Below are 24,638 nucleotides of genomic sequence, written 5' to 3' on the forward strand. Positions count from 1 at the left end.
GAAATCAATGGCCATTTTCAGTGCCATGCCATTTTGAACATCCATGGTCAAAAATGAATGCTCACTGTGCACCAGACACCATTCTATTAACTTTACATGCATTAACTAAATTAACCCTCACTGTAAGATTGCAGGCAAAAGGGAATGGTACCACTATTATCCCCAATTTTATAGTTGGGGAAATTGACAAACACAGCTGGTAAGTGCAGAGCTGGGATTAAAAATTCAGGTAGTCTGATTACAAAGTTCCTTCTTTTAGCCATTATGATATAGTGTGTGTGTGTGTGTGTGTGTGTGTGTGTGTGTGTGTGTGTGAACCTGAATGAGAAACAGCCTGGCTTACCTACCCATCACCTGTTACCCAGTCTAAAATCAGCATTGTCCAGAGAGTCAATCACTTACACAGCATTATCACACATGATTTTTCAAAATTAACATTTTATTAATTTAAAAATCCAGAAATACAGTGACTACATAAATAAGTACCATATTTAGGTACATGTCCTGTGGGAAGAGTCAAAGGATAATACTGTTATGTTACTCTTATTTGTTTACATGAGTTAACTATAAAATGACTACAACTGCTAAATAGTACTTATGGTCTTTGTTGTTCCAAGTGTTTATAATACAAATAAATACACAAGAAGAACCACATCCATTCCTATCTACTAACTACAGGCATTTGGCCTCTTCTCCCTATGTCCTCCTCCCTACACAACATCAAACACTGGAGGGTTTCTATGTTGGCCCAGCACAGTTCCCTAGTTCCTACTTCACACAGCATTTTGTAAAGGTGTGTCCTATCACCTGGGGGTAGGAATCTATCTAGGGAAACTCTCTGGGTGTTCTCTGAAGGTTGAGCTTTCAGAGAACACCTGGGTGGGAAGGCTTTGGGGTGAGTCATCAAGAAGGGGGAAATCACCACTTTGCTTCAGGATCAGTTACTTCTTTCCACACTATGGAAATACTGCCACCTCTGGGAGGGAGACAGCAGCAATTTAACACCCTCTCTCCAATAAGGCTCCATGCCTTTCAGCCCTGATGTCTTACCTCCCTTTCCTGAGGAGAATGTGTGTAAGGGGTTGTGAGAAGTTGTCCCATGAAGGTCTGGCCATGAAACACCTGCCTCGTGCTCTTTTATGCTCTTTTATGAAAACAGACTCCTAGTGCAAGTTTTCATACAGACTGAACTATTTTTCATTTGTCCCTATTGGTGTCAAACATTGTAAGAAAAAATGTTGCTTTCACCTATGATTATATAATAAGAAATATTTGATTTCTGAGTCCTTAATATTTTTAAATGCTCACTAGAATTCATTCATGCTTTTCAGAGGAGATAAATCTAAAAGGCAGGCTTGACATCCTTGCTATGGAGAATTTATAGTTTTCCCACAAAAATAATTTCTAAAGCTAGGCCTCAGAATGGATAACTTATGCTCTTGTATTGGGCTGCAAATAGACATTTTTGGACCAGCCTTCTCTAGGATTCATGATTCAAATCCATGCTTGATGGCTGAGATTAGAATGGTAAGAAGGTTTAGGAAAAGATCTGTTTAGAATTACCATCTCCCCAAATAAGCAATAATCCTCCTAACTAAAGAGCTGACACTCAGAAGCTCATGAAGACTGAGACCCTTAGTAAAGTAAAAATCAACTGTAATTGGATAATAGAAACTGCCTTTTCAAGGAGCTTCTAGGATTTAATAATTTCACCTACATTTTTGAATTAGAGAACTATGGTCTCAAGAAAATTAGTGAGTATTGCACTATTATTTGGTGAGTTTTACTGACTTGAAAACACAAAGAGGCATCAACTCCTTTATTCAACAATTACTTATCTTATATGGATTCAGTTTCTGAAAAGGGTACCCAATTCCAATTCCTTCTTCATGAAGGCCCAGTACATTCAGGGAGAAAAGGGAAGTGGTATCATTAGGGAAAAGTTATTTACCACTTTGAAGTGCATGCAGCCATGACATGGTATTCTTATTTTGCAAACTGCTACCATAGTTGGTGACTTCAAAAAACTTACCATAGGCCCAAGGGGATAGCCTTCTGCTCACAGTTCCTTATTTATCCTTCTGGGCTCTAACAACTGCCAAGCTACTTGGAAGCCAGTTCAAGAAAAGGAGGAGAGAGTCTATGCTGGTGTTGCCTCATAATGAAGGCTGTAGTTTAGAGTGTGTGTGTGTTTGTTTGTGTGTGTGTGTGTGTGTGTGTGTATGTGTGGTTAATTTTTTAAAAACACACAAGACATTCTAAAATTCAAAGAGTATAATTTCATACAAATATGTTTATCTGTATTACAGAACCCCTACTAAGAAGTGATTCCTTTCTTTTTCTTTCATTGAATAACTTTCTAGCTAGAAACCCTGGGGTTTTGTTTACTCTTTAACCTGTAAAGAAATGTGATTCTCCAAGAAACTAGAACAGAGTTATGGTGTTCCATCTCTCTTCTTCCTACAAATAATACAAGACTCTTCCAATCTCTTTGGAGAAGATGGTTAAGGGGTGACACACCACTCCACATAAAGGAGCAAGTTATGCTTGTGCATAGCGTGAATAATTAACTGCATTTGAGTTTGTATTTTAGAGCACTGTTGACTTAAGCAAAATAAGCCTGCAGTCCAGCTGCAGCTTGAGTTTTCTTGCTTTACCCTATCCAATACTGTCTCGTCTAACAGTGGCCCTTTTCAGACCTTTCCAGGTACAAAACCTTGACCAAATCTTCAAGCTCTGTTCTGCACACACGACTTGAACACATCTGGCTGATCTGAGCTTCTCCTTCGGTGAATATCTTCCACTGGCCTAAAAGATAAACACAAAGTGGCTTGGATATGTAACAAGTGAGCAGAGCTAATTAGGAGTATAATCAATATCCCCCATACTTCCCCACTCATACATTAACCTACCAGGGGATAGCCCCCAAAACACTTTTCTGGGGGCAGATATGGAAAGTTGACCATGGAATTTTCATTTTGACACACAGCATTTGTAAGAATCCCAAGAATAACACATAACTGACTCCTCAAGAGTAAAATTTAAGTATTATTCTTGGAATTTTTACAGTGTATTTAGCATTCGCAAAATGCCCCACTATCAGGTTGTTACTATATAGGTGGTTCACTTGGCACCAGGTCAAAGTTTGGAACATACTACCTGTTACATTATTGGGGATTTGCTTTGATTACTTTGGGGGGCCCAAATGTTGGTTTGGGTTACTTGGTTATTTACTGCCCTTTTCTCTATTCCTGCTATCTTTTGTTAAAACTCTGTGTGTGTGTGTGTGTATGCGTGTGCGCACGCCCGCACATGTGTGTGCACGTGTATGTGTGTAGTTAATTTTTTTAACTCCACACAACAACTGATTCTCTCTATAAAAGCTTTCAGCTATGCTTGCAGCCTGTCCTCACCCCCTCTTTAGCACCCCTCAATCCCTTCCTATGGTTCCTTATAGAGTTCCATTTTCATATCCCACATGTGATCCCATTCAGCTTCAGGTAAACATGGCTGTATTCCCTGTTTTCACCTCTCCATGGAAGTGTCCACACTTCTAAAGTATTCTTGCCAATTTCTCTATCCCATATTCTGTCATGCTGAACAAACATTTTTGAGTGCACACTCTGTGCTCAAAACTGGAAACTACCTCAGATATCTGGCTCATTCCTTTTCTAACTTTCCTGGTCCTTGAGAGTGACAAGAGCTTCCTTTTCCTGCTATCATATTGTCCTGTCCAATAGCATACATACCAACTGCCCATCTGGGATAGCCTCTTCGGTTTTCTTTTTATTCCTGCACTCATGGTGTCACACCTGGAGAACTCCTAGTCCAAAGTTAGCAAGCTCCTTTTAATTCCGAAGCTGTGTTGAACCTCTTTTTTTTTTCACTAGCCACAAAAAATTCCACCACCACCCCCACCACCAACACACACACACACACACACACACACACACACACACACACACACGACCCCCTTCTTTGCAGACTCAGTTTCTCTGTTACTATGTTCCTATTTTATCTGACTCTATGGCAAGGTAGAAGGAAAAATGGGAGAAAGTTTGGGCAAGTAACCAGTTTTCACTAAAGCCTTACTGTGTTCCAGGATCTGAGAGACACATTATATAAAGGGGTCAGGATTGTTCTTTGTCCCCAGATTACTATGCAGGATCCTCTTATTCCTCACTTTCCTCAGCTGCACAGAGTCTAAAGCACACACCGTCCACATCTATTACACACCTCAAATCCTAACTGTTATTAGTGGAAAGTTTAAATAACCTTTCAAGACCTCCAGTGCATAGTACAGTGTCTTGTTCACAGTATAAACAGAAACATGTCCTTTTAAATTAATTGGTAATTTCAAAAGTCACATAACTGATCATGGGATCCTAGACTATGGGTCCTTTATTCCTTACTCATAAGTAAGAAATCCCAACTCTTCTATTTTAATTCTCCTGCTGCCCAGTTCATTGTCTATCAGTCTCCTGAAGAGCAAACAACTGATCTCATCAACCCTATTTCCAGCGGCTTATTGAATAACTCTAATCAGATGGCTCTTAAGGAAAAGATGTTTTAAGTGAAACTCATTTCTTTCCACCAAACACATATTGTCAGAGGTTCCCATTGGTGAATGGTATTACTAATTCACCCAGTCTAGAAAGTTGTTAATATTGGAGTCTTTCCACACTCATTTCTCTCTTTGATACTGTTCTTGATTATTTAATCTCAGAGCTGTCTCTCACAGTGACTTCTGCTCTCTGTATAACATACTTAATACTGTATAATCACTTTCTAATTAAGACTATCACCAGCTCTTTCACTAACAGTCCAACTTTCACTCCACACAACAACTGCTTCTCTCTATAAAACAGATTTGAATATATCCTTTACTTGCTTAAAAACCATCACTGGGGTACTCGGGTCTGGAGATCAAGTCCAACTTCTTAGCATGGCATATTGGACTCTACAGAATCTGGCCTAATTAAAGTAGGTGCTTAATAAATCCATATGAAAGCTAAGAAATATCCTTCCAAAACACCTTTTTGATATCACTATACTATTTGTAAGTATAGAGCAACTACCAATGCTACTTGCCTTATATCTGAACTTCTCACTTGTTTCCTTCAGGTCCTCTAACTACTTCCTGCCTCCAACTCCTCTCATATTTCTGTGCACCCTATGTGGTCTTTGTAATTGTTCCTCACCCACACCCACCCACCCACACCTACACTTCTTGTTTGCTCCTGTCTAAGTCTTCTCTTCGGCTTCACTCTATTCCTGGACTGATTCCCTGACCTGTTGCCCAGCCACACCCTTCTCTTTCAAAACACACCTCCTCCTGAAGCCTTCCTCAAATAAGCCCACCTGGCTCTCATATCATTGTTCCTTGCAGATTCCCCTGAGCACTTAGGTATTTAATTCCTCAGAAGTATACTAATTCATAGTGAAAGCATTTTCATGTTCTGTCTCGCCCATTAGAATTCCCTGTGGATAGAAATTTTGTCTTTTATTCCTTCAGAAGTGCTTCCCACCCCCACCCTCTGCCCCCAGTGCCTAGCAGTATCTTGTCCCTAGGCTCCATCTAGTGTAGAAACTGGGAGAGCTACAAGTATGCCTCAGTGCCTGAATGCTTTTAAAGAAACATTAACACCCAGGGGCAGTTCCAAAGAGCCAAACACATCTTTGATACAATACAGGAATAATTTTCTCTGTTTCTCATCCCCAACACTAGAGGACATACCCTTCCAGATGTGAAGTCTCCACAAATACATCAGATCTGGAATCCTGTGAGATAAATCCTTGAAATTCTGGGTTTATCAGTTTCATTAAAGATGTTCAGGAAACCTTGATCTGAGGTAGCTTATGCTTAATACATCTGGATTTGTATGCACAAGGTCCAAGATCTTCAGTTCACTCACATCCAGACACCCCTTTCCCTGCTAAGTTACCCAGAGGAGAGATAAAACATCATCTGATGCTGATATTGAGCATAACTAATGCTCATTAAGAATACAGAAAGACTTTATTTGGAGCTGTGCTCCATTGAAAACTGGATGTGTTTTCCAGGGAGGAGTAAAGAAAGAGAGGTACCACTTACTCAGGGTTGTCCTGGTCACAAGCTTGAAGTGATGGAGCTCCTCAAACATCCTCTTGGAGATTTTCTCAATATGGAAATGCTGGAGGATGCCTGGAGTCAAGCAAAAATGTTGGGCAGGTGATCAGGCTCTCTCTATCTGGAACCACCAGCCCCTTTTTCTGCTTGGGCTAAGCATATCATCTCATTACTGAGGCTTAGGAGTATTGAGCTCGGCTGTGTAATGTGCTTAACCAGAACTTGGATGGCTCTAGGGTTATAATTAACTCCATTTGTTTCCTTGTTTCACTGGCTTCCTCCTGGTTCTCTAGAGGATGGAGATAAGGGAAATGGTGCTGCTGATCATGGGACACCGTCCTAGGGAAAGCCACATGGAATCAGACATGGGAAGTATTAGAAATTCTGTCCTTGCCCCAAGTCTGAGTAGACGATGTCCCTGCTAAAACCACTGGGCTGCCCTCTTGGCTAAGCAGTGACAACCAGCAGTGGGACTGCAAACATGTTGTTTGTGTAAATGGAGAAGCCATTCCTGATCTTCAACATACCAAAAAGTGTATTTTCCTTTGGGGAATATTCACAGCTCCTTTAGCTTTCTCTTATAAAAGTGGGGAGAGTTAAAATAAGGGGTTCCATTGTCTCAACAATGACTGAATTGCTTTTATCAAAATAACATGTACACTACTGAAAATTACCTTGCAGTTAAGGAGCAACATGTTACCGGCTCACTTGACTAATCCCCAAGAGGTCTGTCTACAGGGAGCAATGGAAATGAAGCCTGGGTATTTCTCTGCCCATCATGCACACACCGTGATCACCTGTACTATGAACAAGGTTATTTAGATGCTACACTAGCAAGTTGAAAAACACCCATACAGCTCCGTGGGGTGTAAGATTTTACATGATGAATAGTGGGCCCACTGCTAGGGAAGCCAACAGAACAGTGCGTAGTCCTAGGTGGCCAGCTACAGAAGAGCTATGGAGTTAGAGACTGAAAATCAACATTTCTAGGTATAGAGCAAAAATAAACACGGACAAGAAACATATGTGTGTTCTAGAATATATTTAAGGGGTAGGGAGGAACTCTTTCTTTCAAGAAAGAAAGGTGGTTGTGAAAAGGGAGAGAAAAAGCCCCACAAATACTAGAGCAGTTATTTCTCCAAGTATGGTCCAAGTGCCATCTGCATTAGAATCACCTGCCTATTGCTTAAAAATTCAAAACTTTAGAAGCTACCCAAGACTACTGAAGTAGCATTTCATGGATGGGGCCAAGCAGCTGCATTATAAACCACCTCCTTGCATGACACTGAAACATACTAAAGTTTGAGTACTCTTGAGACTTATGCAGGTACCAGTAGAAAAAAGATGTTTATAATTTTTCAATTGAAATCTCACCTCTACCTTTGGATTCCTAGAAAACTTGACCAGACTAGATCAGCACTTATCTTTTATCTATGAGATAATCTGAATTACAGTAAGCACAATGTGGCTTGCTATGGTAATGTGAATAATCAAAAAAGAAATTGGACATCATGACTGGATTGTTTCTCCAGTGAAACTATAAACTTGAGGGCAGGGATCATGTTTTCAATTTGTCTTACTCCAGAGTACGAAGCATGATTCAAGAGACTTTGCTTCTTACCAAATGAATATATTTTCATGTTTGTGGAGTTTCATGTTGGAAAGAACCATAGACTATAGTTTGATAGTTTGTAAGCTTAACTATATACTAGCATCACCTGTGGAGCTTTATAAACCACTTAAGCTCAGGCCCCACTCCCAACCACTTAGTCAGAATCTCTCAGGTTAGGCCCAGGCATTTGGTATTTAAAATTTTTTTCTCCCAGATTATTCTGATGTGCAGCCAGGGTTGAGAAACAATCCTCTAGCCTTGTTGTATGAGAAAGACAACAAATCCCAAGGGTAAATACTTACTTTTTATTTTTTAGCCCTGGCCAACGTAAAGTTAAAGGCCATAATAACTGTATTAGTCATATGTTAGTTTCTAAACAATCAGGAATTCTTCTGTCCCAAAAGGAGAAACAGGTTGAAGCAAAATTATGGTGAGGCTTCCCCTCCTTCCCTATAGCCCCTTTATAAAACACACACACACACAAAAAAAACCAACAAAAACAAAAGCAAACCACCAAAGAAAAATTAATGTTGTTTTGCTTACCCTTTTGAATTGTCCAAACATGGACCTCTACCTGCGGTGGTCTCTCTGTCTCCAATGCTATTTTTCTGGTTGTCTCCCCATCCTCCATGAACACAGACTCATACACGGGCATTGTTTCTTCTCCACAAAAGTAGCCTTTGCTATCAAAGCTTTGGCCTGGAAGTTCTTCTAGAATCAGGAAGCAAGAAGAATTCTGTCACTGGCTTGCATATCTAGAAGTGAACTTTTGCATTTATTTATTTGTTTGTAACACATATACTCATCAAAATTGGAAAATCAACAAGAATATTGTTATAGAGATAGAAGTTACACCCATATTTCACTGTGTCAGTTTAGGATGCTTCTATAACAGCCACCAAATCACAAAGGAGCACATGGCCTTTAATTTAAGTCCACAAGATGACAGAATCCATAGTTCTGTAGAACACAGGCCCACAAACTAAAGTGGATCCACCAAGCGCCACATGAGAAGTGGACCTTCATGAGGAGGAAGAACTTGGACAGATATGAATCTCTTAGGCAATTAAGGGAACATAGATTTTTCCGTTTTGGGTCAGGATCATGGTCTATCTAGCTCAGTGTTATCAACAGAGGCCTAGGGAATGGGCTGAAAGAGGGCCTTGATTAACATCCCTGACATCACTTATACTTAGAAAACATCTATGATACTCCTTTGTGTGCATATATTTGCTCAAATGATCTATCCAAATTAGCTTGACATTTCTGAATGCTCTTTGATTTGTTTTTAAGGGGAATGATAATACCAAATCAACATCAGTGCCAAAAGCTAGATGTCAGCTTAGTCATATGCATGGTATGCCAAATGGTTGGGAGACACACAAGAACTGGTCAACTCCCTCAACTATGGATCATTTAAAGTTTAATCTAAACTTGGGTTTCAGCTTCCAGGAATAAAGGTACCACCTCCCGATATTCCCCATTCCACTCCACCCTCCTCATTCCTCAATTCCCGTATTAAGAAAGGTTTCTCTTGGCTGACTATCTGTGAGTTAAGTTTTTTTCTGCTGGCCTCTGGGCACCCTCTTCAGCTGTGTACTAAAGTGTACACTCAAGTCAGGAACAACAAAGAGATGCCACGGAAACCCTGAAAACTTTGAATAAGGGCAGAAACCATCTATGAAAGTATTTGATAAGAGCATTGAACATTGGTGTGGCTCAGTTGGTTGGAGCATTGTCCCTTACACTGAAAGGTTATGGGTTTGATTCCTGACCAGGGCACATATCTAGATTGCGCAGTCGATCCTCTTCTTTCTCCTCCTCCTCCTCCTCCTCCTCCTCTTCCTCCTCCTCCTCCTCCTTCGCCTTCTCTCTCTCCCTCTCTCTCTCCCTCTCTCTCTCTCTCTCTCTCTCTCTCTCTCTATATATATATATATATATATATATATAGATAGATAGATATAGATATAGATATATATAGATATATATATAGCATGGCCAGTGTGGCTCCAGTCAGGGCACATGCCCAAGTTGCAGGCTCCAACCCCAGTGTTGGGTGCGCAGGAGGCAGTCGATCAATGATTCCTTCATTGTTGATGTTTCTACCTCTACCTCTCCCTTCCTCTCTGATATCAAGATATATATATATATAATGTTAAGTGTTTTGGATTTTTGACTCTAATTAGGAAGATTACTGTCAACCAATGAGACACATTTGGACAAGAGGTTGTAATCAAATTGCTACTGATGTCTCTTGCTGACCTGATTAGCTTTCCCACTCCCACCATCTTATTGACACAGTGAGGACAAAACCAAATCTTCTCTTGATGATTCCAGGTTGTATTACTCAATTTTTAGATTATCCTAAAATCAAAATTCCCTTCTCCTTTAGACCTTCTTTTTAGTTATTTAATTCCCAGGTGGACTAGTCTAAAAAAGGTGATATGTTAGGTATTTAAGGGGTGTTCTAGCACTTTTCAAATGGGTGAAGGTGGGGAGATCACTGAATGTACAGGAACTCTTATGTACATAATTATCACCTTAATGTGCGAGCTGAGTTCATTTGTTCAAATTTGCTCACTAGCTTAATACTGGCTATGGTTATAACTGCCATATGAAATCCATGATGACACTGGAAGTACCTACAATATACTAAATATTCTCCCAGTGTCCTGAAGAGTCATCCTTCACCAACACCCCTTCCCCTTCAAGAGCTTAAGTCACTCATCAGAAGGGATCTACAAGCAACATAATCCATTTGTTGATTGGCACTTGAAAATGTTAAGTGTAAAACAAAGTGTGTATTTCGAACTACTTACTCAGGAACATTCTCCTCATTCTACACCCTCCACCTCAAGGTGCTTTCTGATCACTCATGTTCACTTACTTTCATTTCCTTCCAGGGAAGAATGCCATGCTTGAAGTCATTTTGGCCACTCCTACTTCTCAGGGGAATGCTCCTGCTCTGAGCCTTCCAGAACTAAGAAATTAAGAAACCATTTCCTTTCGGAAGTGGTGATGACTGATGAAGATGTTTTAGCCCAGCCCAGGAAAATTTTAAGTCGTAATAGGAACGTTTTATGTTGTAATCCCAAAGAAAGTGTAATTATGGGAATTCCTGGTATCAGGGTGGTATAGTGGAATGAGAGGGGAGTTGGGGAACCTTCAGAAAGTGGAAGTCCTACACAATACTGATATGCCAGGCAAGGCAGCCCTTACCAGAGAACAAGCAAGAGAGAGAGGCAAAACTCGCATCCTTTATTTTGGCCCTCGTTTGTTACTAAAGTAGCCTGCCATAATTTGTTATAACAAAACTTTTCGCTGGATCATCAGCAAATTTTGTCTCTTTTCCCTTTTCAACATGAATAACTGAATGTACTCTTCCTTTTTTCCCATCAACCTTTTCCCTCCTCAATCCTTTGTTCCTTTTCCTCTGTCATATGTTATTTTCTAAGAAGCCAGTGATGTCATGATCTTCCCATTTCTCACTCCTTCACATCATTCAGAACTCTACTCAAATATCTCTTCAGAGAAGCCTTCCCTGACCACTCTTTTGAAAGTGCCACAACCCATTCAGTATCATCTGATTCTATTTATATTTTCTTCACAGTACTCATCACAACCTAAAATTACCTTACTGGTTTGTGCTCATTGTTGTTGTTGTTTTCTCCCACTAGAATATAAGGAGCATGCCAGCAAGTAGCCTTTGTCTTTCTTGTTCATCTCTCAATTTTCAGTGCCTATAGCAGTATCTTGCAAACCGTAGGCACATAATATGTATTTCAAGATTGAATGCATAAGCAAGTGCATGCCCTTTGATGCTCTGAAGTTGCTGAATACCTGCAGCTGGTGCCCTGGCCTCTAGATAGGTACTGTTGTTGGGCAATATGACTATCAGGAATCATTCAATATGCACACACTACTGTTTGGCTCACTGAGAAACAGGTACACGGAAAGATACAGACACTCTCACTTCCATGTTGCTCAGTAAGTCTTCTATTTCTCATGGAATCATGCACCTAGAACCTGTATAATTTGTTAACCAGTGTCACCCCAATAAATTCAATAAAACATTAAAAAACAGAGATAAAATAAAGTGAACAAATAAACAAAATAATAAGTCCTCTATTTCCACACATCTTAGTGTAGTGGGAAAACAGCTTTTTTAGAGAAACAGGTTGAGTCGATTAGACTTCTCACTATATTACCAATTGGAATTTTGGAGGGCAGTTTTAAAAATAATATATATATATATATATATATATATATATATATATATATATATTTCTAATTACAAACATAATATACTTTGAAAAATAGAGATAAACAAAAAGAAGAAAATAAAAATAACCTATAATTCAGTCACCTAAAGATAATCATTGTTAACATTCTGCTATATATACCCTTATAGTCTTTTTTTGTCTATTATAGACACTTTCTTTTTAACACAAAAATGGGATCATATTATACTTATTGTTTTGTAGCTTTCTCTTTGTACTTAAATATATTGCAAACATCTTTCTGTGCCATTAAATCTTGGTCTACAATGATTTTTTGGGGGAAAGGGGGTTATTATTTTGCTGTGGGCCACTTCTTTTTTTATTGTTGACACTGTTATAAGTGCCCTCCATTTCCATCCCTGCCCTCATCTGGCCTTCACCACACTATTGTCTGTGTTCATAGGCTATGCATATATGTTCTTTGGCTAATACCTTCACTTTCTTTTACCCAGTCCCTCCGTCCCTCCTCCCCTCTGTCAGTCTGTTCCATGTATTCATGTCTCTGGTTCTATTTTGTTTGTCAGTTCATTTTGTTAATGGCTATGTGCTATGCCATAGTATAGATGTACCATAATTTATTTAACTATCCCCATATTGCTAGACTTTCAAATTGTTTATAGATTTTCACTATTGTTAACAGCACTGCAGCAAAAATCCTTGTTTGTATATATGTGTATGTATCTTACAACATACAGAGGATTTCTAGGAGTGAAATGGCTTAGCCAAAGAGTATGGAAAGTAATGTTTTTAAATAAATATTACCATTCTGAGAGGCCAATTATTTTAAGGTTATGCCTGTTCTGTGTCCTATTCTCAACACATTTTTATTCAACTTCTATTTTGAAAGGCCTGAGATTCAAATTGTAATATTACACAGTAGGAGGATTTATCTTACCTGGGGTATTTTAGGTGGCTGTTAATTTAATCTGAAATTATCATGTTGTATTACTTATATGACTATAGGTGATAGACCCTTGACCAAAGAGAAAATTGTATTGGCAGAATTAACCTTAAGTGACACTAAAATGTTTGAGGATCCAGCGAGATCACATACTTGGAATTCATAATAGGCCATCCTGGCTGGGTGGCCCCCCTGTCCATTTCAACATCAGAATGTGCTCTCTCCCTACCCCTAGTGAGTACATTTCCTCACCAATTTCAATGGCCCAATTATCTACTCCAGATCAGATAGCTCCAGTCTTTTTTTTTTTTCACACCCTGCCCCTGTTTACTTTGGAAGATGAGGGTTGCTACATTAAGAAAGATTTTGTTTGTGCCATTAGTAAAAGCTTTTCAAACTTTAATGTGCATTGGAATCAACACATGAGTCTTGTTGAAATGCAGATTCTGATGCAGTTGGCCTGGGGAAAACCTGCATTTCTAAATAGCTTTCAGGTATTTCTGGTCCACAAAACACACTTTGAGTAGCAAGACCATAAACCACCCTGGGCCTACATCCAGGGTTCCCAAAATTGTCTGCAAATTAATATCATCTGGGAATCTTTAAAAATCCAAAGTGCAGGCCACACCTCATAACAATTAAATCATGATCTCTAAGGATGGGACACAGGTAATTTTAGAAGCTCTCTGGGGGATTCTAATGTGTAGACAAACTTGGGAACCATTGACCAACATGATGGTGCTCAAAAAATATACACTGAACAAAATCATGGTCACCTGCTACTCATGAGAAACCGCCTAAATTAAAGAAATAAATAATTTAGCTCTCTGCCTACATTTAAAAATGTTTGTTTTTTCAACTGTGTTTACAAAAATGCTTTGCATGTAGGCGTAAGAAATGATAAATTCATGTCCTTGAAAGTCATTAATTAATTCACTCTTAGAATGTTGAAGCTAGAAGGACCCTAAGAAATAATCTATTCCAACCCTTCATTTTGCAGAGAAGAAAACTGAAGCTGAGAGAGGTGAAGTGACCTGTTCTAGGACACACAGTAAACCAGTGGCAGAGCCAGTGCTAGAATACTTGCTTACCAATTCCATACTCTGTGAAACCCAATACTACAAACTATATTTTTATCTAGCTCATGTGTTAAAAGCACTATTTAAATAATTAATCTGGCATTTTTAAATCAGTTTGCATTTTCTACTGGCCTGGAAAAGACAATGGGCTATACGTGACATGGCTTCCAGGCCTTGGTTTTATTATCTATTTGTGTGGCTCTGGACAAGTCACTAATTATACACCCCAGTTTTCTTACCATTAACAAAGAAATGATAACATCATGGGGATAGGATTTTAGTCTTGGAACAGGGCTTGTAGGTCAACTGTTTTTAAGCTTTTCATTATAAAGACGAGGCTGATGAGGCCCAGAGCAGACAGGGCACATTTCCAAGGTCGCACAGCAACTTTGATTAGAACCAAAACCCACTCTCTTTCCACTATACCTCACCTGTCTCTTATCCTATCTCAAAAGGATATTGGATGTGATCATGCTTTTTTAAAAAATATATTTTATTGATTTTTTTTACAGAGAGGAAGGGAGAGGGATAGAGAGCCAGAAACATCGATGAGAGAGAAACATCCATCAGCTGCCTCGTGCACACCCCCCACCGGAGATGTAACCTCAACCAAGGTACATGCCCTTGACCAGAATAGAACCTGGGACCCTTCAGTCCGCAGGCCAACGCTCTATCCACTGAGCCAAACCGGTTAGGGCTGGATGTGATCATGCTTTGATGAGTTAAATAGTAATATAAAAATTAAAGCTGCTATTGTTCTTCCTAATTATCATCATAAGCTAATTTCTCTACTACTTATAAAACCAAGGCTAAAGTTTGGCACTTAGAGTCAAAGGTATGGTTGACACAAACACATCCATTGTCTAATTCTTAGTAGTGCATTTCTTCCAAGCAACAGTCTTACTAGCCTTTTAAGAGAGAAGAGAATGCAGTTCATTGTTAGTAGAACTGTTATCATTACAATGATATGACAGGTTGGTTATGTTTCTGATGTTCACAGAACATTGAGAATGACTATGAGGCAGGGCTTCCAGCCAACGCACCTTTTGCCTTTTTACCTGGACACACCTTGCAGCACTTTCCATCTATTTTTTGAGGGTACTTGCAGGGGTATCGGTTGGGGCAGTGAATTTTCTTACACTCTTGTTTGGTGACATTACAAGTACACAACACACACTCCACAATGCCAAATGCCCGGAGGTTAGGGTGCCAGGATTCACCATGAGAATAGGTCTTTCCGTTGGAAACACACACTGGAAGAGAACACAATACTGGAAATTAAAGGTTAAGGAGTTAAAATGGGCCCCTGTGCTCAGAATCCAAGCCCTGAACCCCTTAAGACATCAAGCATCTTTAGTTCTTTACATGGCCATGGAGATACATTTACAGGGCAGCCTCTTCCAAATAAACACACCTTGGGCCTTGTTCTACCATCAGCAACTATTCAGGTTCTTCAGCAGTAGCCTTTGGATGCTCACAAGTGCTGGCTGTCAATAAGTAAATGTTTTTTAAAGTGCAGGAATGAATGAAAGCAAAGCTCTATCTGTTCTGGGTATCTGATAAGGAACCTAGTAGAATGTAGTTTTAATGGCTGCAGTTTCATAGATAATATGGCCCAAGTGCATGTGCTTCTTGGCATGAAAATTTCCCCCAGAGATTTACCACCCAGGGAAGCTATATGCAAAAAATACTGCTCTTCCCAATAGGCCACGACCCCACCCTCGAATCCTGAAGCAAATCCATTCACAATAACAAATGCTATGAGTCCGACCCACCAACACTAATGTCTATGGAGCCTAATGGTACTGGCCTTGGAAGGAAGGTGCTAAGACAATATTGGGAGGAAAAGGACCCACACCAACCAGGTAAGTGGTGAAAGGTAGCCTTTTTTGCCTGTAAACTTCAGGCAGTGTCCTCTGACCCTTGCCTCATAGTGGTTGTAGATATTAGGCTGGAGTGAATCACTGCCTGCCCTAGATATATCCTCGGTGGTCTCACATTTGTTGAGTGGGAAGTAAAGTCACTGGCTCCATGTTTTCTGAGGGGCCTTGCAAGAGCCAGCATCTGGGCTGTAGGCTGAGGAGCCTATAAAGGGGAGGGGTCACAGGAGCATCCTTCAATGCAATACAACCAAAACTTATCCAGCTCCTAATGTGAGGCATGGAGCTAGGATCCAGGATGAGGACTGCACAGGGCTGTGAATAGAAAGGTCTGAGAATGAGTTGTCTCCCTTTTTGAGAATACTGAGACATTTTGGAGATTTCAAGCCATGGCTGGGATTGGGTGTGTTTCTCATTCTTACCATCACCTCATCATACCCAGGGAGACCTGTCGGCATCCCAATCAACAGGATGGGTTGTATCACTTAAGGCAGGGCTAGGGTGGGAGAAATAACCCCATTTGGGGCGTTTCTAGGAATTGACTTATTTGGCTGCAAGACAGTGGCCTCAGAAGAATGAATCATTGGGCTATTTCTTTCTCATCAAGTCCACTGGGTCACATTAGGAAATATGAATGATGCTGGTTATCTTTTCCTGTCCTTTGCAAGAGCTGTTAGAGTACTAGGCACTCCAACAGGGCAATCTATGTAAATATTTCCAAGAACCTCTAAGAACCTAAATCAGAGAAATTCCCAACCTTACAGTAAGATAAAATAGGGACATGATATCTGAACCCTGAGGCTCTGGGCTGTAGATAGAATCACATGACAAGACAGGAAAGATGTGTTATTCTCTTTCCTCCCCAGACAGTGATACTCCATTCTAGACAATTCAATCAAGTGGGTACACTGTTTGCTTTAAGAAAATTTAGGATGGACTCACATTCAAGATGGTGGAGTCTTTCCTGTCACTTCTTTTCTTTCACTTTACCAAGGGATCAAGTATATGTATCTCAGAGGAGCACATAGCAGGAGAGCTAAGAAAAGTGCAGGCAGGACTTCCAGTGTTCTTCCCTCTGCCTTAAACTTTTGGACTAAGGAAGCAATCTAGACTGGATGAGAGCCTATACTCTGAAGTGAAATAGGGTGGGGTTAATTCTCTAGAAGGAAACACAGCCTTCTCCTCGCCAAAAAATTCTCAAGATAATTTTGAATGTATCCATCTGGGGCCTTGGTATTTGGGGGTGGGGGGCAAGTGATTCTACAGTGAACTATAATAGAAAGGTCAGGAAAGAACTGCTGCAACCAAATCAATTGGAGGGGGGAATGAATAAATATGAACCAGCTGGGGCTTTTGTAGGACATAGAGAAAATCAAGGGGTGAGCCTCTGCCCTGAAAATGAAGAGGCCTATAGAAATTATGGGATTTAGGATTTTCAAAGTCCATTTCCCCACACGTTTTTTAAGGTTTTGAAATACTTTCAGAGCAAATGGAATCTACCGGAGGCAATTCAGTGTTAAGAATCAAACCGCATCTTTACCTAACTCCTCCTCATTTCAGAAATTCATATCAAAATTCCTTAGGATTTAAAAATAATAAATTTCAAACCAAACCCTGATCAATAATAAATATTTCCAATTCTTCTAATATATCACCATTTTTAATTGAGTTTTATTTTGCAGGTTTTTCTTTTAAGCTTCTTAGTTTCAAAAGCAATTTAATTTTTTTATCTGAAATCTGAAATTTTTATCTAACTAGTAACAGATGTGATCAACTAGCCCTGGCTTGACTAGTTTTTTTGAGATTTATAGTAGGAGTTCTTTGTAACAGATTGTTTTTAAACCATGCTATTCAATCATTTGTTTTAATAATTTATTACTTTTAACCCATTCAGAGAACTGTCTTTGATTTGTTTTTTCCTTTAAAGGAAACAAAACATGTTTATGGTTTCATAAAAAGGAACCAGCTGAGCTCTTGCTCAGAAGAACTGGTTGACACAATGCCTAAAAAAGTAAGGAGCAGTCAATTGTTTGAATTTCTCCTCTCCCCACCCCCGCTACTGGGGGTGTGGAGGCCAGAGAACTCTGTGCAGAAGGAATGGGCCTTGGATGTGTATGGGTGCCTGCTGTAGCCAGCTGGCTGGCTGGCTGAGTGGGCTGCATGTTGGTGTGAATCTGATCAGTCCTCCTGGTCCTAAGCCAGGAGGTTTCTGGATTTTTCTCACTGGATTACTCATTTTTAAGGACAATCTCTTCATATAAGGTAGAATTTCTGAGCATGGGTCCTGGGAAATGTATCTTTCACAAGAGCCTCAGGAGACTCGGGTGCATTGAGGTGAGAGATTTGCTATTTCTAAGGTATGGAGAAGAGCTTCAGAAGCATTTGGCACTTACTACCTTTGAATAGTGGGTCTCCTACTTACAAATGAACAGACTCTCATTCTGCTAAAGATCCAATGAACTTTCCCAAATGTAATTCAACCCCTAGGGGCAACTGAGAAATGCTGTAGGCCACATTAGGTTCCTTGTTTTCTCGCCTTTTGTTCTAAATAATGACAGATACATCTAAAATATTAGCTATACTCTTAGGGCTATATTTAGGGAAATCTTGTGTCCTCTGGAGTTACTTGTCCATACTCAATTTGTAGACTTGATAGTGAATGATCCATATGTGAATGTATGATATGCATGGGAGCAAAGGCCCTTTCCCAGCTTGAGCCCTCCAAAGACCAGGGCTGCTGAAGCCCTAATGTGGAGGTAGTACAAAACAAACATGCCCCTTACCTTGTCCATGCTTGTGCTTGTTATTGATGACAATCTGCACAATGGTACCAGAGGCTTGCTGGGAATCCATAAGAGCTCCCCGGTGACTTCTGGCCCCAGTAAAGCGGGGTAGGCCTCCAGCCTGTCGGCTTGGTGGAGGGTCATAGTGAGAGCGGTGGTAAGAATGTCTCTGTAAAATGACAAGGACAAATTGAGTTCCTCAAATCCACCAATGAAAAGGCAGAAATAGCCTTACATCCATTAGAGGGAATTTAATCATTTTGTAGTGATGAGCTCTGATCTAAACTGCACATCTGCCTGGCCATTGTGGCTCAGAAGTTGAGTGTTGACCTATGAACCAGCAGGTCACATGGGTTGTGGACTTGATCCTCAGTGGGGGTCTGGGGGTGTGCAGGAGGCAGCTGATGAATGATTCTCTCTCATCCTTGATGTTTCTATCTCTCACTCCCTCTCCCATCCTCTCTGAAATCAATAAAAATATAGAGGCCTGGTGCACAGATTCAGGTACCAGTGGGGTCCCTCAGCCTGGTATGCAGGCATTGAGCTGAACCCAGCTCTCCAACATCCCCCAAGGAGTCTTGGATTGCGAGAGGGCACAGGCCAGGCCAAGGGACTCCACCGGTGCACTGTCAGGGCCAGGGAGGGACTGCAGGAGGGCTCTAGGGCATGTCTGGCTCATCTTGCCCAGTCCTGATTGGCTGGACCCCAGCTATCCTACCGGTTGGGGCATCTGTCCCCTGGTGGTCACTGTGCATCATAGCAACTGGTCAAAAGGTCAAACGGTCGGACACTTAGCATATTAGGCTTTTATATATATAGATATTTTTTAAAAAGTTAAATCCTTAATAAAAATAAACTGCACATCTACCCACACCAAGAAAAAAATAAGGACATAAAGTAAATCAGCACTGGCAGCATGCTGAGATCTCTCTCTCCCTGTCTCTCTCTCTCTCTCTCTCTCTCTCTCTCTCTCTCTCTCATCCTCACCCAAAGGCATACTTATTGATATTAGAGAAAAAGAGAGAGAGAGGGACAGAGAGAGAGACAGAGGAAACATTGATCTGTTGCCTCCCATAAATCCAAATTTAGTATGTGCCTTGACCAGGAATTGAACCCGCAACCTTTTGGTGTACGAGACAATGCTTCAACCAACTGAGCCATACCAGCCAGGGCTTTTCTCTCTTCTTATGGAAGATTGGACTACATTCACCTACAAACTCCTGAGGGAGCAAACAGCCCCAAAGGGTAAAGTATTCTTCTTGCTCATAAAACTTTCACATTTAGGGTTAAGAGTTAAGCCTGCAACACAAGGCAGGATGTGGCAGAGGCCACAGGACAAGTATAAAATACTGTGCAGATTATGATAAGAGAGAGAGCTTTTCTTTGGGGAGGCTTTGTGATCTGGGTCATGAAGAGTGGATATACTTCTTTTGGGCAGAGTTGGTGAGGAGTATTGCAGGCAGAGGTTTCCAAGTTGACAAGGTGCAGCACAGAACACAGAGTCCATACAAGGGAACAGTTGAAGGATAACATCCCAGAAGCGGGCTGGCGTTAGATCATGGAGAACTTTAAATGCCAGGCTAAGGAGTGAGGGCTCTGTTTGGTAAGCAACAGAGGTGATGGTATGGGAGCCTTTGAGGGATGTTTTTAAAAGCAGAGTAATAATTAAAACTGTGTTTCCAAGCGTTGAATCCTGAAAATGCATAAGGTGAACTGGATAGAAGGAAGAGATTGGAGACAAGTACAGTCCAGATAAGTGTATAGACTCGAGACTAAACATAGGTAATGGCATGAGATCATGGATCAGTGCTCAGATAGTGTATATATTTTATAGATAACGAATTAACACTGCATGCCAGTAATAGGATTCAGCTTTACAGAGGCAATGACTTTGTTTAGTTAACTGCTATATTTTCCATACCTAAAATAGTGTCTAGCATCTAGAAGGTGCTCATAAAAAAACTTGAGTGAATGAATGAAAGCTTAGAGTCTTGTAGCGCAAATAATGCAACCATTGCTCTTTCAGCAAGGGGTGAAGACACATGATGAGCCCACTATCCTGTTACCCACCTCTGTCCAAGAAGCTGAGGTAGAGGACGGAAGAGGATGACATGAATGAAGAATAGAACCTAAGGCTTAAAGCCAAATAACAGGGTTTTAGAGATAATTATTAGGGATAAAGGAGGAGAGACCCATTAAAAATTTTTGCAGGCAATTGAAAAGGAAGATCCTTATATGTAGTGATAGAGATAGCAGGGAACTTTGAGAAGATAGTTATGGGTCCTGTGATCCTGCCATCCCATAAAAAATTTAATACAGTTATGTCCCATAAGCACACATGTTGCAAATTTAACTTTGGGAATTATTATCACTCTTTTGGAGAGGGGGGCTTTCGTGGGAGAAGGGGCAAGTGAACAGGGGTTGGAGCTAGAGAAAGAGAACATTATTCCCTCTAAGAAGAGCCCAACCTGGTGCATTCCTGTAAAAATGCACACAAATAAGAATGTGTATCCATTTATTATCATTCACACAGATAGGATACTCAGTGTAAATATTTTTCATCTCCACAATGGCTCATACGTCTTTTTCTACCATAATCACATTTCAGAAAGGCCATTACAGATTGTTCTGTCCTTTTTGGAGTTTGGCAACGTTTTGCCAAAGGAACACAGAGAGGACTTTTGATTCTGGGTGTCCTACTGATGCTAAAAGGAGGGAGGTTGACAGGACTAGAATTTGAGAGGGAAGGTCGCTGACCCAGGATAAGCTGTAAGCACAAGAAGTTCTCTGATTCATGGGGGTGAGCACAAAATGAAAAGCTGTTCTTTAGTACCAGGGACTTAGATCCTAGACATATGATAACGGTAGAAAAATTATTCAAGACAAAACAAAAGTTCAGAAAATAGTCAACCCCATGCCTCAACCACCTCATCTTATGTAAGTCTTGTGTTTTACAAACAGAGAAACTGAGGCCAGGGAGTAGAGGGATTTTATTCAAAGTGACAATGAAGGTTGAGGTTTTACTAGTATAGCTGGCGGGAGAGTGGGAGTGAGTGAGAGTGAGGGGAAAGAAAAAGGAAGAAGTACAGGAGGAGGAAGAGGAAAAAGAGGAATAGAAGGTGGGAGAGATAATGTCTGGTCAAGCTCAGTGTCCCACAAATATTTTGATAAAAACTGGTCTGAAGAAAAGTTCTTTCCAGTATAGAAATGTTCACAACTACATATACCACTGGTTTCCACTTCATCTGCACACAGAATCACCTGGGGAGCTGTAAAATTACTGATGCCTGAGTCCCACCTCAGGGAGTCCATGGAATTGGTCTGGGGGTAAGACCTAGGCATCAGGATTTTTATGTACTTCTCAACCCCTTGGACTCTAATTTGAAGCCATGTTTGAGCATCACTGACAGAAAAGATCTTTTGTTTTAGTCTGGGAGTGGGGGTGGTGATATGTGATTTTTATTTAAGAGTAATGGCTCTCTTAGAGTTGTTGCCCTAATCTTGTAACTTATAGCAAGGAAGAAAAAAGTATTAATGCCTTGGAGTTGTAAGTGAAATTGAAACATCTTTTTAAAAAAATACATTTTATTGATTTTTTACAGAAAGGAAGGGAAAGGGATAGAGAGTTAGAAACATCGATGAGAGAGAAACATTGATCAGCTGCCTCCTGCACACCCCCTACTGGGGATGTGCCCGCAACCAAGCTACATGCCCTTGACTGGAATCGAACCTGGAACCCTTCAGTCTGCAGGCCAATGCTCTATCCACTGAGCCAAACTGGTTAGGGCCAAATTGAAACATCTTGAAAACCAACTATGACTAGGCTGCTTGAAAGAGCAGGCCAAAATGGACAAAAACCAAATGATTTCATTTATATGTGGAATATAAAACAAAATATTAACAAACAAAACAAAAGAAAAGAAAAACAAAGTCATACAGACAACAGAATGGTGGTTACTATAGGGGAAGGGGAGTGGGGGGAGGTGAAATGGGGTCAAATATATGGTAATGGATGGAAAGTAGGCTTTTAGTGGTGAGCATGTTATAATGCATACAAGTATCAAATTATAATGTTGTACAACTGAAATTTATACAATGCTATTTAGCAATGTTACCTCAATAAAGCATAAATTAAAAATCTAGTTAGGAAAGAAGAACAAAGTAGGTGGGATCTCAATACCAGATATCAACAAAGCCACTGTTCTCAAAATAGTCTGGTACTGGCACAGACATATAGATCAATGGAATAGAATAGAGAATCCAGAAATTGACCCAAACCACTATGCCCAATTAATATTCGACAAAGGAGGCATGAACATACAATGAAGTTAAGACAGCCTCCTCAATACATGGTGTTAGGAAAATTGGACAGATACATGCAAAAAAAAAAATGAAACTAGACCACCAACTTACACCATACACAAAAATAAACTCAAAATGGATAAAGGACTTAAACATAAGATGGGAAACCATAAAAATACTAGAGGAATCCATAGGCAGCAAACTCTCAGACATATGCCGAAGCAATTTCTTCACCCATACTGCTCCTAGGGCAATGGAAACTAAAGAGAAAATAAACAAATGGAACTACATCAAAATAAAAGCTTTTGCATAGCAAAGGAAACCATCTACAAAACAACAAGAAAGCCCGCTGCATGGGAGAACATATTTGCAAATGTTATCACCGATAAGGGTTTAATCTCCAACATTTACAGGGAACTCATACAACCTAACAAAAGGAAGATAGAAAACCCGATCAAAAAATGGGCAATGGACCTAAATAGATACTTTTTGAAAGAAGACAGAAGGAAGGCCAAGAGACATATGAAAACAGGCTCAAAGTCACTAATTACCTGAGAGAAGCAAATCAAAATGACAATGAGGTACCATCTCATACCTGTCAGAATGGCTATCATCAACAAATGAACAAACGACAAGTGCTGGCAAGGATACGGAGAAAAAGGAACCCTCATGCACTGCTGGTGGGAATGCAAACTGGTGCAGCCACTGTGGAGAACAGTATGGAGTTTCCTCAAAAAATTAAAAACGGAACTCTCATTTGACCCAGTGATCCCACTTCTAGGAATATATCCCAAGAAGCTAGAAACACCAATCAGAAAGGATATATGCACCCCTATGTTCATAGCAGCACAATTCACCATAGCTAAGATTTGGAAACAGCCTAAGTGCCCATCAGCCAGATGAGTGGATTAAAAAAACTGTGGTACATCTACACTATGGAATACTATGCTGCAGTAAAAAAGAAGGAATTTTTACCATTTGCAACAGCATGGGTGGAACTGGAGAGCATTATGCTAAGTGAAATAAGCCAGTCAGAGAAAGATAGATATCACATGATCTCACTCATTTATGGAATATAATGAACAACATAAACTGATGAACAAAAACAGATCCAGAGACAGAGAAACATCGATCAGACTGTCAAACCTCAGAGGGAAAGTAGGGGAGGGTGGGGTAAGGGAGAGAGATCAACCAAAGGACTTGTATGCAAGCATATAGGCCTAACCAATGGACACAGACAACAGGGGGATGAGGGCATGAGTGGGGTGGTTGCGGGGTAATGGGGGGATGAGGACACATATGTAATACCTTAATCAATAAAGAAATTTAAAAAAAAACTAGCTAGGTAGAAATGACCATATAGGTATGCTTTTTTCAAAATCACTTTTAATTTTAAAAAATTCAACCACTGTTTACTTTCAATATTAGTTTGTATTGGTTTCAGGTTTGCTATGTTTTGTTGTATTCTGCTCAATATTTGATTTACTGACTTGATGGACTGATATATTAGGCTTTTGACATGGCTCTTGCACAGTTATTTTCTTTTTTTCTAATCATCACCTGAGGGTATGTTTAGAGAGAGGAAGGGAGAGAGAGAAACATCAATGTGAGAGTGAAAAATCCATTGGTTGCCTCCTGTAAATGTTTCAACTGGGGATCGAACCCACACAAGGTATGTGCCCTGACTGGGAA

The 24,638-nt window shown here is 40.2% G+C and overlaps 1 protein-coding gene across 1 annotated transcript in view; it reads right to left on the minus strand.

The window, feature by feature from the left end:
- Nucleotides 1-426: 426 nt before the first annotated feature.
- Nucleotides 427-24,638, minus strand: part of CHRDL1 (chordin like 1) — a gene marked incomplete at its 5' end in the record, with an annotated part of 199,668 nt that continues 175,456 nt past the window's right edge. Inside the window, 5 exons of the mRNA XM_081115370.1 lie at nucleotides 427-2,808; nucleotides 6,095-6,184; nucleotides 8,265-8,432; nucleotides 15,025-15,234; nucleotides 18,645-18,813. Of these exons, the coding sequence (XP_080971496.1) occupies nucleotides 2,678-2,808; nucleotides 6,095-6,184; nucleotides 8,265-8,432; nucleotides 15,025-15,234; nucleotides 18,645-18,813 (768 nt within the window). The 3' untranslated portion in view covers nucleotides 427-2,677. The remainder of the gene's footprint in view (nucleotides 2,809-6,094; nucleotides 6,185-8,264; nucleotides 8,433-15,024; nucleotides 15,235-18,644; nucleotides 18,814-24,638) is intronic.

The sequence above is a fragment of the Myotis nattereri genome (assembly GCF_964212035.1).
Source record: "Myotis nattereri genome assembly, chromosome: X".
Classification (NCBI taxonomy): domain Eukaryota; kingdom Metazoa; phylum Chordata; class Mammalia; order Chiroptera; family Vespertilionidae; genus Myotis; species Myotis nattereri.